This window comes from Botrytis porri (assembly GCF_014898465.1).
Source record: "Botrytis porri strain MUCL 3234 chromosome Unknown BPOR_014, whole genome shotgun sequence".
In the NCBI taxonomy this organism is placed as follows: Eukaryota; Fungi; Ascomycota; class Leotiomycetes; order Helotiales; family Sclerotiniaceae; genus Botrytis; species Botrytis porri.
Genome location: NW_024066088.1, coordinates 552,151 through 566,914, shown reverse-complemented (window position 1 = coordinate 566,914; position 14,764 = coordinate 552,151). Strand labels below are relative to the sequence as shown.

The window sequence follows — 14,764 nt, the reverse complement described above, 5'->3', positions numbered from 1 at the left end:
ATTGAGGGGCGATACCATACATAAATCTGTACATGCGATTTGGAGATGGGACGTAGATGGTCTGCAGTATATTTGCGATTGAGATTGGGATAATTTTCAATGCGTATGATGAATCGGGGAGGTTTTCAATGCAGAATACATACGAATTACTAGTGATGGCAATCAGTCAAACTCAGCTCCATCCACTCTCTTCCTTCCACGGTTGACAACCAGACCAATCGCTGTTTTCTCTCCATCTTCTCTCCCCCCCCTTCTTCACACCTCGAATAGCCAACACAGCATCATCCTCACACACTTCTCACAAGTTACCCTCACATAACTGGAGTTCTAGGTCTTTCAGCACACAATACAAACATATGTACTATAAAGAATTTCTAATTATTTGCAAAACAAAAAGCACATAAAGGTAGCGAGGATATGAAGTTTTGCTCACGACATACGACTCCAATCTCAATATCATTACCATACAAATTGCAGTGAAAGTTCTCATATGTGCGGTGAAACTGTGGACAGTTTTTTTTTCCACCTCGGGTAGATCCAATATACATATCACTGAAAAGATTCACATAAACTGAATGATATCCACATATGAATCACAAGGTTGAAGGTAACCAAACAAGGCTGAAATGAGAAGTCATGTAATCTGTAATTGTAATCGTAATGCTAAACTACCAGTTAAAGACCAAGGTCGAGGGTTCTTGAACCAAAAATAACTGAATATCCACCACGTCAACAATGCCGCCCACTAGAATCTAATATGATCCATCAATCAATCCACTCAAATCAGATTCTCTCACATGTATGCTCTCTTAATCTGTCTAATTGTCCTGCCACGCCAGATGCTGGTTGTCAAAATCTTCCCTTCCCATCGCTATCGCAGAAACAAAGATCAGTAATAGTAGAAACCTGCCAAACAAGCTTCCTTTCCTTCCCCAAATTCAACTTTCGACTGAATCTTCCCTTTCACACACTGTAATACAAGATTCGTCTCTTCCTCTTAAAAACAAAAGCCAGAAATAAAGCAAGCGCCATTCTCCATTCCATGCTATCATACATCTCCATCTTCACCTATCCATTCACTTTTGCATGTTTGCATCTTTCAATCTCGGATGCAAGACATAATTCCCTAATTTGGGTTTCGAGCTTTATCAACATATTCTGCACCAGGTGTCTCGTATTCAGTGACAAAGTAATCTTTAGCATTCTTGCCAATCCAGTTGGTCAACTTGCTAAGTTCCTCTCGGAGACGATTAACAGATTGTAAATCCATATTGGTCTGAGCAATGAGTTCAGGCAGAGTGACTATATATCATCAGTGATGTGTTTTTGGGGAATGGAATGACAATCTCACCCAAAAGACGGCATAAGTGCTCAGCACCATAGGTATCACAGGCAGAACTTTGTGGATATGAATCATCATCCCATAATTCACGGAAATCCATGTGCTGTTGACGTTCGAATCTATGGGTAATTAGTTAGAGACAAGTAGAGGTATCCTCAGAATAAACACACCTGTACAGAAGAATGCGAGGAAGACATCTCTCGAAATACTCCTTCAAACCAGCAACAATCTCTTCCAGGATATCCGCCTGGGCACTTCCAACAGGTCTCTTTGGTTTTTCGAATTCAAGCCAATCATTCAAGATTTGATCAACAGATTTATGGTGGGGTAATGGTACAAGTTGTTGATTCTTAGTGACATTCTCCCAGTCATCAACAAGAATTGCTTTGATATGATCGGGGATAACAAGGTTGATGGATGGTCGATTATGAAAGTTTTCTTCCTGTAAATAGTTAAAATCACGTCTTTCCATGACGATGTTTGAATTCGAAATGCGTGGTAACATCTTCTTGGTGGTTTTGATAAGACGTTCTCCTCTGACTTCAGAGTTACTCTTTGTTTCCTCTTCAAATTTCACTTTTTTCTCAATCTCTGTTCTAGCAACTGTGCCATTACTTTTTCGAGAAGCCATTTGAGCGGTCTTTGAGACGGCCTTTCCAGCAGTCTTCTTCAGAGCAGGTTTAATCGACCCATTTTTAAGAATGAGCCTGGGCTTCTTTGGGGGAGGCTTCATGATCTCTTCTATGCGCTCTTCACTGTATGATAAAGGGAAAAGTCTCTTTCGTTTTAGTTGTGGGGGAGGTAATTGATTATCATCAAATAATCGACCAGCGATAGGATTGATTTGTCCAGGCTCGTAATCTGCATACCACTGGCGCAAAGGTTTGGTGTCGGTACCCTTTTTAATGTGAGCTTGAAGTTTAGGATGAACTGGAGCAGCTTTCTCTTTTGGTTTGTAGACGTAGTTAGATTTATCTGGTCGATATGTTTCAGGATTCCGAATGGAGTTGTTGGAGATGAATTGAAAATCCTTGGGTGGTCTTGCATCCAGATTTGTTTTTGGGACCATGGAGTCGGATTTGAGAAATTTATCAACATTCCAATGCTCACTCTTAGGATTGGCCCAATCTGGGTTCTTTCCATTCATTACTGGCTTTGGTTTGATGGCCGTTAAGTTGCCAGAATCAATGATTGAGCGATCATATGGTTTTGCTGGACATTTCTCTCTCGCACTTCTTCGTACATTAACTGGTGGTGCAGCCAAATTATTGACTGCCTTCACGACTGCCTTTGCGACTGCCTTGACCTTGGTCTTTGCCTTGGTCTTCTCTTTTATCTAAATAATTATCAGTGATTGCATTATTGAAGGAGTGGAGGGAGACTTACATCGGTAACTTGCGGCTTCTGGATTTTACTCTGAGAAGCTGGAATGCCGATTTTCTTCGCAAGACGTTTCGCACGAGCTTTAACAGCTGGTACAACAGGAGGACCCATCTTTAAAGAGTTCTCAAGAGAAGGTTTGAAGTAGTATTTGAAGGATTGTCTTGATGATTTTGTTGTCGTGATTGATTGAAGTTTGAAAAATTGAATGATTTGGAAGTGTGATTCAAAAGGGCGCAGTAACAGAATGTTGTCGAATAGTGGTAGCGATTAAAAGCAAAATAAAAGCTTTAAATGCCCAGCAATATGAACTTTCTCTTATTGTGTTGTATTGAGTTCCTGAAATGATGGTATTGATGGGGAATCAATTTATATTGTTGTTTGGCGACAACTTTAACAATAAGAAGAGAGAGGATGTTTCGATTTTCCAGAATTGGCAAGCGAGAACCCAAAATTTGAGAAGAAGGTCAAACTAGCCACTATGGAAACACTTCTCGTATCTCTTATACCACCTCTCGAGGTAGATTGATATAATTATTGAAGCCTCCAAAACCACCGTGAAATTAAGGAAAGATAAATCAAAGGACTGGGGGGAAATTGGGGATTTCGGGATTTTCGAATCATAATATCAAAGTATCAAAAATCAAAGGAATAAATAGAAATGAATAAACTTACTTGTTCCAAATCATAATCACGATTTCTCCTTGGACCACCTCTTCCACCTCCTTGAGCTGCTACACTCGCATGTCTTTCTTCACTACCACGACCTGAACCAAAATCCGATCCATTAGTTCGTCCACCAATTTTCTTACCACCTGCTGAAGTTGCCGACTTGGGCTTCTGGCTCATCTTCTTCATCTCTTGATGAAGTTGAGCGGCAAGTTCTTTATTATCGTCATTAAACTTCATTACTCGATCTTGAGGTACCCAATCATCCCAACTGTTTTGGTTATCATGGTTAGATTCTGCTTGATTTCTTGGTTTGGGCGAATTGCCATCGGATTCTCTCAAAGTACGAATACGAGGTCGAAGGGATCGTGAAGGCTTTGGGGGGGAAGGTTTGGACATGTTGGTACAGATAATGAAAATTGGGGGAAAAGGGGCAAATTGAGATTGAGTTGAATTGGAAAAAGATTTCAGTTGTTTGGACTGTGCAATATGATATGATATGATATGATACGATACCATAGGATACGATACAATAAAATACCATACCAACACGATAGAACTCAACAAAGTATATCGTTATCAGTATTGGTAATGAAAGTTTTGAAGGTTGAATATGTTCCAAGGCTTCTTCACTGGGGTTACAAGGAAGGCAGGAGGAGATATACTCAACTATTCAACTCTCTCGCTACATATCATCCAGCTTTGGAAAGTAGCTCAAAGACGGGTAGAAGTGCGTTCTTGCTCTTTCTTCTCCCCAATCGTCTTTTTCGTCAAGATAATGAAACGGATAACCCAGATAGCCCAGGAGATTCGAAGGATTCTAATGAATTCAGATTTAAATTTAACTTACGTTGCTTTCCATCTATTTTAAAAGGAATCATGTTAACAAGTTTTCTCCTTAAAAAAAAAAGCTAACAGTATATAGGTACATGTATACCGAGCTTTATATCGAGATTTAGAGAGAAACTCTTACCCCTTATAATGAATCTTGCATTGCCAGCTAGAACCATCTTCTGTTGGTCTCGTGTCTAGAACCTTGGCCTCATACAACAAATCATGATGAAAGCAAAGAACTTTTTCATCTTTCGCATAGGGAGCGACGGGTGGTCCAGATTTTGATGGTGCCATGATTTCCGGTCCGATCTAATAAGGGATTTTGATGAATGTAAAAAGTGTTAGATAAAGTATCTGGGGCGTAATGCTAATGAAGTATAAGATTTGACAGCAAAGCTATATCTAAATACTACCAAAGTTGGGAAGTGAAGTTATTGGAGAATTAGAAGATTTGTCGTGGGCAAATGATGATTATGTTGTTGAAGAAAGGGAGTTCGATAAGATTAGAAAATCCATTCCCATTTCTGTCTGCATCAAGAGACAACCGAGAAGTAGCAAAGCAAGCGCGTCTTTGACAAAAAAGTACGTGTCACGCGTGTTTCTAATTTATGTACCCCAGGTTTATGTGATGTGTTAAGGTTCAATAATTCATCCATGTTTCTAGGTGACATCTTCCAGAAGGGCTTGATTCTCTGAGGATTTGAGTCTTTGAGTATAACCTCATTTTCGTCTGTTTGCTTTCTCAATTCCGAGCTTTCTGGTCGTTTTCATTTCATCAATACATCAATGCTTCTCACCCCTTGGCCCTCAATTGAACTTTACCAAAGTTCAGACCAACTCTCTACCATCTGCTACTAGAAACAAAACGCTTCCAAGTCTCCTTAATCTCCCAATCATCGCAATGCCACCAACCGAACAAAAAATCCTCACCACCTTCCTCCTCCCTCCGGCCTCCCTCCCTCAAATCATCTCTCTCGCCTCTTTCACTCTCCTCTTCCCGCGCGCTGTCCAATCATCCCCTGCTATCCGAACGCTCTACCGGGACCTCCAGCATCAGCGCGCACAAATAATCGACAATGTTTCCAAAGCAATCGAACAAGAAGTACGAAGAGGAAGCGCGATGGAGAGGGCTGTTGTGAGAAGGAGGAGAGGAGACGAGAGAGTTATAGAGGATGATGAGGTGGGGATTGAACGAGCTGTTAGTCATTTCCTTTTCCTTTTCTTTCTTCTTTAACAATTGCCTTCCTTTCTTTCTCCCAATTTTCCTTTCATCCAAACATAATTAACACAGCAAAAAAAAAAACTCCAGCTTTCCAATTCGGCTCAAATATCCAACCTCCCATCATCTCATCCACACTCCCTCCATTCAATCCTCCCTCCCCTCGAAGCAGCAGTTGAAGACCTCGAAGATGAAATCGCGCGAATAGATGCAGAAACCGAAGAATTATTAAATGAGATGAAGAATACAGTTGGTGGACTGAGTGACCTCAGGTTTGGACGGCTTGCGAATTCGGGGATAAGGGGACAGGTTTTGGAAGGATTGGAAAGAGTCGAGGGAGCTGCTGCGACAGTAGGTGCAAAGTGATCGGCATGAATGAGACATGGATAGATATTACCAGTGGAAAGTTCTGGAGGAAAAGCAAAGGCGATATGGTCAATGAGGTAATGATGGTTCGCAGGGTTTTACGATATGACCAGCGATGAAGTAGAAGTTGGGCGCATTGCGCATTGAGGATTCGGCATCGAACCAACTGCGTTCACGCAGGCGCAAAGGCTGCACTGATGCATCACTACCAAGGGTGAAGACACACGGGTGGACGTACTTTGGAGGTTCCGGTATATATTTCCTTTCCATATGGTCTGCCCTCACGGCAGTGGTTCCCAGAGGGCCAGCGGAGCGTCATTCACAAACACAGTAGACATAGCACGGAATTAGCAAGGCGTAAGGTTTGACAATTATGATACCCATTTCTCCGTTCATTAAATTTTGTTTAGATAAGCTACGTAAATTGCATTCAGGCCACCCATCGCTTTGAAAACATGCATAGTATCCGAGAATTGATACCCCACTGCAGTCTTCCCCAAAACTATATTCATGACAAAAACTTCTTAGTAAGTAACTCCATCTCCAGCTGGAGCAGCGCGTGGGCGAGCTCCAGCAGCTGCTGCAGGTCCTTGTGGACCGAGAGTTCGCTTGCTCCTAGAATGACTGTTAGTGGTGGGATGCTTAGAATTCAAGAGTGGAGGGCAGGGCAACTTACATGATGGTTCTGCTCAAGAAAGAAATACCAATCATGAACATCCAGCTGGGAACAACTGCGAAGAACCAAAGTACATATCCAACTGGAACTGCGGCACCGTATTGCGCAAGTTCTCCATCGAAAGGATGGAACCAACCCTCATAAGGTGCCTTTTTCTTGTACGATTTACTAGAGTGCAAATCGGTGAATGTAGTGACGGTTGTAGAGGTAGCGTTCAATGGAACTGTGATAATAGGAACTGGGGATCCTGGAGCCCCAACTTCCATAGTCCACAAGTGTGGTGGTCCTGCGCCCCACGAATTGCAGAGGACGGGTTGTTCGTCGCAATTCAACATTGCCATGTGAGGAGCTGTGGGGTCGACAGCGAAAAGGGCAGCGGATTCATTGAAGCCCGTTTCAATTTTACCGCAGAGACCAAAACAGGTCTTGTTTCCGCCGGTAGCTAGAACCCACCATTCTTGCGGGAGCGAGGACTCGGGAGTGACGCTTCCGCGGATGGTTTCTTGCCAGGTATCGAGGGTGAGTTGGTGGATTTTTGCTTCGCCTACTTTGGCAGTTGCCGCTTCGAGGGGAGATTCGGAGGCTGGAGAGGGGATATAAGATTGGAGTTTGCCGAACCAGTATTGGGCTTGAGCTTTAGCTTGGTCGAGAGGAGATTCTTGGGCTGCGACCAGGAGGGGGAGGGTAAGGATGGAAACGGTAGGTATGCGCATTTTGGTGATTTGTTATGGAATGGATGATTGAGGGGTTGAAGGTGTTAGAATTGAGGGGAATCGAGAGACTATATAAGCAGGTTTCTGATTAGGAAGCTTTCTGCGATTAGGCTGGAGATCTGCGCTGATTGGCAATAGCTAATTGAATGCGCCGAGATAACAGTTTTCGCGAATGGGCTGATCAGATAAAAGATTGAATCTGAGGAAAGGAGAGACGAGATATATATATATATATATTGATATAAAATTGTGAATTTACAGAGATTATGAATGAATATAAAAGAATTTATATATCGTTTGTAAGGAAGCTCTCCAATTTGCGTGATGATGAGGCCAGATGGTTTTTAATGGAAAGATTAATATTAATGGATACCCTCGAGATACCTGGAAGCACCCTTTCACTCATAAGAAGCTCCACAGCAGTATTTCGAGGGGGGGATGGGACGGATGAAATGGGAGGAAGAACCAATCAACAATTCGAACGACCCCAGCTTACTGCTAATCTCTTTTAGTACTAGCGTCTCTCAAAGTGGATGTCATCTCTATCTCTATCACTATTCGCTAGCTACGGTAAGCCTTACACTTTTGGTCTGATCGCTATCGATTATCAGAAACTTTTTTTTTATCAGAAGCATTTTTCGATTTTTTATTGCGGCAGTGAAGGCGCAAAGAGTAATTAAGAAAGGTCTTTCACAATGTCTTTACAAGAAAAGCTCGACAAGATACGCTCGCCGAAGCTTCAAAATCAAAAACAGGTATGTACAATGATCTTCAATGCTAGAATTACCTCTGGTGATATCATGAATTTCACCAACTGAGATCAAAATCTAGACTGCAATTGTGTTGTCTGCGGTTGAAGATACACTTAAAGATCAGAAAACAGAAGCCACTCCAACTGGATATTTTGCCGCATTATTAGCACTCTTAAGACAGGCTTGTCCTCAAGATGGAGAAGTTAACAAAGATTTAACAACTTCTGTTGTATATTTACTCGATATCATTACACCTTTTGCCCCGCAACCACTCCTCCGATCAAAATTTACTCAAATTCTCACAAATCTCGGTCCCGCCCTTATATTACCAGAAGCAGATGCTCCTCTCCTCAGACCTTCGATAGGATGTCTCGAATCATTATTACTCGCACAAGATTCCACGGCATGGGAATTGGAAGTCATGGCAATTGGGCCCAGAAGGGCGATTGCTGGATTATTAAATTTCGCCGTGGATCACAGACCTAAGATTCGAAAGCGTGCGCAAGAAGCACTGGCAAATATTTTGAAAAATCCTCCACCAAGTCCTTCTCTCGATCATCCTGCGGCGGATATGTGTGCGGAAACTGCTTTGAGAAGTTTGAGTGATTTGGCAGCCCAATCGCATCAAGCCAGGAAACAGAGAAAGACCAGCGCAACTGCGGAACATGAGCCAGCTCTGATTCACGCATTACAATTAGTTAAGACTGTTGCAGGAGCATCTGGAGGATGGCCAAGTAAGAAGATTGAGGCATTGTGCGAAGTTTTGTTGAATATTTCAAAATCGAGTAATGAATATTTGGCGATGACTTCGTTCGAAGTATTCGAGATGATATTTGAGGGTATGGCAAACGAAACTGCGACATCGAAGTTACCTCGACTTCTAGAAGTGATCTCTGAATTGAGACCTTCTCAAAACGATTCTCAACTCTTACCTCCTTGGATTGCTGTGTTATCGCGGGGCTATGACGTTTCTGCTCAATTGGAGCCAGAGGAGACTTTTGCAAAATTACCTGAGCTCTTCACAATGATCTCTGGATTCATGTCATCTTCATCACACAGCATTCGAGTATCTGCATCCGAATGTTTGATTTCGTTAATGGCAAATTGTGTCCCAGATTCGGTTATTGCAGAGCCTTCGATTTTTGATGAGAAAGTCCTGGAAAAACTGGCAAAGTGTGCAATTGATCTCTTGAGTGTCAGGTACCAAGCTGCTTGGATGGAATCTTTCAATGTCATGGGCTCCATGTTTGACGCTTTGAGATGGAGAGCAGACCCAATTTTATCTGAAGTTGTTCGCGCCACTGGCGAGCTCAGAGGTAGCGATTCTTTCGCTGGTAAGAAGGAAGCTGATGAGATTCTTGGAAAAGCTATCAGAGCTATGGGACCTGAGAGAGTTCTTAGCATCTTACCTCTAAACCTCATCAAACCACAAGCTGGACAACCTGGACGCGCCTGGATGTTACCCATTCTACGAGACTATGTCAGTAACACGAATCTTCAACATTTCCGAACCGAACTTGAGCCATTGAGCCAAGCAATGCTACAAAGAGTTAGCGACCACGGAGCTGCTGAAAAGACAATGGATATCAAAATCTTTGAAACGATAGTCAAACAAATCTGGGCCATTCTTCCTGGTTATTGCGATTTGCCATTGGATCTCACTGAAGCTTTTGATATCAAATTCGCGGAAATACTCGTCAACATTTTATATGGACAAGTTGATCTACGTCCAGATATTTGTAGAGCGCTCCAAACTCTGATTGAATCTAACCAAGCGATTATCGCGATCGAAGGAGAGGAAGACTTACTTCTCCAAAGCCGTGTTTCAAAGGCCGTTGCACAAAAGAATATTGAGCACTTGGCTACTTTCGCCAGCAATATGCTTTCTGTTTTGTTCAATGTCTACAATGAAACATTACCACAATACAGAGGTTTCATCTTGCAATGTATCAACGCATTCCTTAGCATCACCCCTACTCAAGAACTTATGGAAACATTCGAACGGGTTAGTCAAGCGTTGGGAACATCGCTTGCCGAAGCTGGTGCTCAAACTCAAGCAGAGAAGCAAAAGCAAAGACAACAAAATGCAGCTAACAAGATGCCACCCACGAGTCACAGTCTTATGGATTTGGTCATTACGATCTCTATATACTTGCCAAGAGATAGTTTCAGCACTCTCTTCAATATGGCAGCTCTTATCATTGTCAAGGATGACGACCCACAACTTCAGAAGAAGGCTTATAAGCTTATTCCTCGTCTTGCTGAATCGGAAACTGGAAAGGCTGCATTACAAGAACGTAGCACTGATCTTCAGGAGCTCCTTTTGAACAGTTCCGAGAAGGTATCCACACCAGCAAAGCGTGATCGCCTTGCTGCCATCTCCGTTCTTATTCCTTTCCTCCCAGCCGACTCTCTTCACTTTATCCCAGCTATCTTGTCCGAGGTCGTCATCTCATGTAAGGAAACGAATGAGCGCGCTCGAACTACAGCTTTTGATCTCCTCATTCTGATGGGAGAGAAGATTGCTTCATCTTCTGGCGCTATTATCGACAATAGCAAGGTATCCCACATGCCCGACGATGCACCATCTGTAACCGCAACCCTCGAGGAATACTTTACCATGGTCAGTGCAGGTCTTGCAGGTAGCACACCTCACATGGTATCTGCATCTATCACTGCTCTCACTCGTATCCTGTATAACTTCCGCGAATCTCTATCTCCTGAAACCGTCAGCGAGCTCGTCCAAACTATGGACCTCTTCCTCACATCCAACAATCGTGAAATTGTCCGCAGTGTCCTTGGCTTCGTCAAGGTCTGTGTCATTTCCCTGCCTTCTTCTCTTGTGCTTCCACGTCTTGAAAGTCTCATTCCTAATCTCATGGTCTGGAGTCATGAGCATAAAGCCCATTTCAAGGCAAAGGTTAAGCACATTCTCGAACGTATGATTCGTCGTTTTGGTGTTGAGATTGTCAACAAGTATTGTCCAGAAGAAGATAAAAAGCTCATTACCAATATTCGCAAGACTCGTGAGAGAAGAAAGAGAAATAAGGATGCTGCCAAGGAAGCAGGCGAAGACAGTGGCGAGGAGGAAACTGGTGGAAAGAGAAGAAACAGATTCGAGAATGAATATGATGAGGCTCTTCACGGAAGCGATTCCGAATCTTCTGGTTCTGATGTTTCAGATGATGAAGTCCTTGGTAGATCAAGAAAGAAGGGCGGTAAGAAGGCTGCTGGCGGGAACCAATATATCGTGGAAGATGATGATGAGCCACTTGATTTACTTGACCGCAAAGCACTTGGTAGTATCTCAACCACTAAACCTGTAAAGGCGCGGACGATTACTCGAACAAAGGCAAAGGTGGACTTGGATGGAAAGTTATTGCTCGGAGGTAATGATAGTGATGATGATGATCAAATGGTTATCGATACTCCGGCAGAGGAAGATGGTGGTGTGGGCGCTTATGTTCATGCATTGAAGGGTAGAGATGCGCCGAAGAAGGGTAGAGGTGGAAGACTCAAGTTCAGTAATAGGAAGGGACAGGATGAGGATGATGAGATGGATGTTGATGAGGATGAGGTGAAGGCTGTTAAGAAGAGCATCGGTGGGGATAGGGAAAGGGGAAGGGGTGGAAAAGGAGGTGATAGAGGACGAGGTGGAAGGGGTGGTGGCAGAGGAGGCTTTAATGCCGGGAGAAGAGGTTTGGGTGAGGAGAAGAGATCAGGTGGGGGTGGTGCAGATCGTAGTGGAAGGGTTATGAAGAGTCCTAGGGGTAGAGGAAGGGGGAATGGTCATCCAAGGAGATAATCGGCTTTTGTGTAGCATGACCAAGATGGGGAGATGAGGAAGGGTAATGACTTTTAAAATAGCATTTGTTTGGAGTTATGGATATGGGATGAATCAAAATGGTTTTTATATACTCGTCTGTTCAGTCAAGAAGTATGCCTGCTTCCTCAATTGTTGTTTGATATGTTATCGTGAGAAAGTGTGCATTCGATACATTCAATGTGAAATGGAGAACAAAATCAAGTAGAATGAAACAGATTGTGAATAGTGAATCAACCCACCCCGTCCCAGACAATCCTCTTCTCTCAACTTAGTCACTTCAGAGAATACCCCATCATATTCACTGCACCCACGCACAACGGCGTCCAACAAGGTCAAAAATCCTCAAAACATGCCGAGGCTACACAAATTATCCGTGCGCTTTTATGTACGCGATTTCGTGTCTCGACGCGATTTTGCCTGTGTTCAATCGAAAACGCCCCGTAGAATTGACAACGCAATTCTCGGTCAAAACCCCCGGGACAATTTTTTCGAGATCGCGCAATCTTCCTCTTTCGATATCAGGTCTAAAAATTGTAGATTTGTAAAAAGCCCTATGTTTGCTTGTGTAACCAGACGTGCAACAAGAGGCTTTTGAGGGTGCGAGGAAGCGAGGTGATTGGTTCGCAGAGTTGCATGGCTTGAGGGAAATGGAAAGTTGTAGGGCGCAGAACACCACGATCATAGCACAACAATAACACGATACGATTACGATATTAATATGGCAGAAGAAGGAAAGCGCCGGAGAGCGAGGCCTTCGAATTGGTGGGAGGTGCGAGAGAATGAAGATGGGAATGGGAATGGGGAGGTGGGAGTTAGCAGTCAAGCTACGGCACACGCGCAAAGTCAAAGTCCAAACATAAATACAGTGGGTGGAGGAATTGCAAAGAAGAAGGCAAGACCTTGGGTTCCGGCGGGAATGAGTGTACCTAGTGAGAACAAGAGAGGACGATCTTCTTTGGGACCGGGTTCTGGAATCGCGAAACAGAACGGGGAGAACAACAAAAGACAGGGCAATATTGAGGTTGAGGCTGAAGATGAAAGTTCGAGAGCGAGAAGAGGAAGGAAAAATACAAACAACACGGGAGGATCATTGAGTGAACATGGCAATACGGATGTCATTGAAACAGTCACTGCAATCAGTTCTCTGGCACCGCAGAAGAAGAGGGGTAGACCCGCTGTGGGAGTCGTTGATCGTGCAGCGAGTAATGGACCATCGAAAAACGCGGCGACGGGAAGCCGAACAAAGGGTGATTCGAAGGCGCCACATACAGTTGTAGAAGAAAGAAAACGCGGAAAAGCTGCGTTGGGAAATGTGGCTACTACGAACAGTAGAGAGAGAAAGAGCAATGGGGATCATCTTGAGCCCGAAAAGAGCAAGTCATCGCGATCACAAAAGCGCCGTCAGGCAGAGCCCGAGTCATCGGCACCAGCTCGTACAATGAAGAAGGCTTCCAAGAGTGTCGAAGAAGCATCTGAGGAACAATTGAAGCTATCGAAGCCGAAGAAGCATGTTAGAATATCAGATGTATCAAAAACCAATGAAGCGGAGGCTGGAAAGTCCAAAGCTAAGAAAGCTGGACCTTCAGATAATTCCGAGTCCACAAGGAAGCGGAAAGATTCGAATACTGATGAACAGCAATCACAACAACAAACTAAACGTCGCCGTGTGGAAGATTCACAAGATAATAGGGCCGAGGAAGAACAGCCAGAGCCGCCTTCGTATCGACATCTAGCAGCTGTTACTCGGCGTGTGACACATGAGACTATAAAGACGAAATGGGAACCTCTACCACCGGGATGCTTGGACAAGATTTCAGATTTATTGATCGATGTACAAAGACCAGTTGTCTTACAGATTCGCGATGAACGCAAGAAGACTCAAGCTAGTACAGCGATACAAATGATAAGCCGTCGACTTTTGAATAGAGTTCGAAAGGGTATGCCATTTCCTAGAGGGACAAGAACCAATCCAGAGGATGACTTTGATTTCGAGAAGACACTGGATTACAATCGATCTTTAGAGAATCACCTCACACCGGCTTTGCATTCAAATGATCTTTTGGAAGCCGAATTGAGGAAAGAAGAGATATTAGTTGAGAGTGAGGAGAGATATCTTGCAGAACTGGAGGCAAATGCAAAGGATGAGGCGACAAGTAGGAGACAAGCCGCTCGAAAAGCCCATCCACTGCTTCAATTAGAGGTTGATAGCACTCAAAAGGTACTAAACGATAATATCGATATAGATGAGAACGCAGCTACTTCTTCAATAACTCTTAACGTAAGTCTCTAGTGTTCCCAAACTTCATGCACAACTAATATACTCTCCAGGCCTCGAGATATCAAGATCTTGAAGGCATTGTTAAAAGCATAGATGGTCACGTGGACAGTATTAAAGGCAATTTACAACAGATTGAAGGTATTACCGATGCTATGGCTAAGAGTAAAGCTTCTGTACAAGCTGCTCTATTCAGTCATCTCGATATCGATCAGTACAATGACGTTGTTTTGGGTTAAAGACATTAAAACCGTTATTGGTGCAAGACACAACGGTTTTGGTGGATGGAAAGTGGGATTACATGTTTAAGTTTGGGAGGAACATTCCACAGGAATATTTTTCGTGTTGTGTGGCTATTGATTTTTTAGTTATTGTATTAGATACCCAAAATTCTCTCCATGATCGTTGAATTATATGTAGTTACAATGATCTACAATACATTTGGTCTTTGTACCAAAGTATCTTTTAGACCTAGACCACCCTTGATCAACCTCGCTTCACAATGAAATTTGCAGTAGCTGCCGTCGCCCCGCGTTCTACACGTCCATTCAATAATCCCATTAACCCAAATCTTGCAACACAAATTAACCCAACAATTTAGATAAGCAATTTATCACTACACTAATCAATTAATACGAGGTAAATTTTCATTCTTGTGTGATGGGTAGTGAATTGAGCTGACAAGCTGAAAGATCCTTCTAATTCATAAATT

At 43.2% G+C, this 14,764-nt stretch overlaps 6 protein-coding genes across 6 annotated transcripts; 3 read left to right on the top strand and 3 right to left on the bottom strand.

The window, feature by feature from the left end:
- Positions 1-1,126: 1,126 nt before the first annotated feature.
- Positions 1,127-2,836, bottom strand: EAF01_009542 (uncharacterized protein; the record flags this gene model as incomplete). Its single annotated transcript, XM_038917798.1, has 4 exons — positions 1,127-1,302; positions 1,352-1,461; positions 1,513-2,678; positions 2,729-2,836. 4 exons carry the CDS (start codon positions 2,834-2,836, stop codon positions 1,127-1,129), a joined length of 1,560 nt encoding a protein of 519 aa, XP_038766607.1.
- A 522-nt stretch (positions 2,837-3,358) lies between these two features.
- On the bottom strand, positions 3,359-3,790 carry EAF01_009541 (uncharacterized protein; the record flags this gene model as incomplete). The annotated part of the gene is made up of 1 exon (XM_038917797.1): positions 3,359-3,790. One exon carries the CDS (start codon positions 3,788-3,790, stop codon positions 3,359-3,361), a length of 432 nt encoding a protein of 143 aa, XP_038766606.1.
- A 1,336-nt stretch (positions 3,791-5,126) lies between these two features.
- On the top strand, positions 5,127-5,810 carry EAF01_009540 (uncharacterized protein; the record flags this gene model as incomplete). The annotated part of the gene is made up of 2 exons (XM_038917796.1): positions 5,127-5,423; positions 5,535-5,810. 2 exons carry the CDS (start codon positions 5,127-5,129, stop codon positions 5,808-5,810), a joined length of 573 nt encoding a protein of 190 aa, XP_038766605.1.
- A 524-nt stretch (positions 5,811-6,334) lies between these two features.
- Positions 6,335-7,199, bottom strand: EAF01_009539 (uncharacterized protein; the record flags this gene model as incomplete). The annotated part of the gene is made up of 2 exons (XM_038917795.1): positions 6,335-6,425; positions 6,487-7,199. The coding sequence occupies 2 exons, from the start codon at positions 7,197-7,199 to the stop codon at positions 6,335-6,337; spliced, it is 804 nt and encodes a 267-aa protein (XP_038766604.1).
- A 695-nt stretch (positions 7,200-7,894) lies between these two features.
- EAF01_009538 (uncharacterized protein) lies at positions 7,895-11,756 on the top strand (the record flags this gene model as incomplete). Its single annotated transcript, XM_038917794.1, has 2 exons — positions 7,895-7,954; positions 8,031-11,756. 2 exons carry the CDS (start codon positions 7,895-7,897, stop codon positions 11,754-11,756), a joined length of 3,786 nt encoding a protein of 1,261 aa, XP_038766603.1.
- Positions 11,757-12,495: 739 nt separating this feature from the next.
- On the top strand, positions 12,496-14,291 carry EAF01_009537 (uncharacterized protein; the record flags this gene model as incomplete). The annotated part of the gene is made up of 2 exons (XM_038917793.1): positions 12,496-14,055; positions 14,106-14,291. 2 exons carry the CDS (start codon positions 12,496-12,498, stop codon positions 14,289-14,291), a joined length of 1,746 nt encoding a protein of 581 aa, XP_038766602.1.
- Positions 14,292-14,764: the final 473 nt, after the last annotated feature.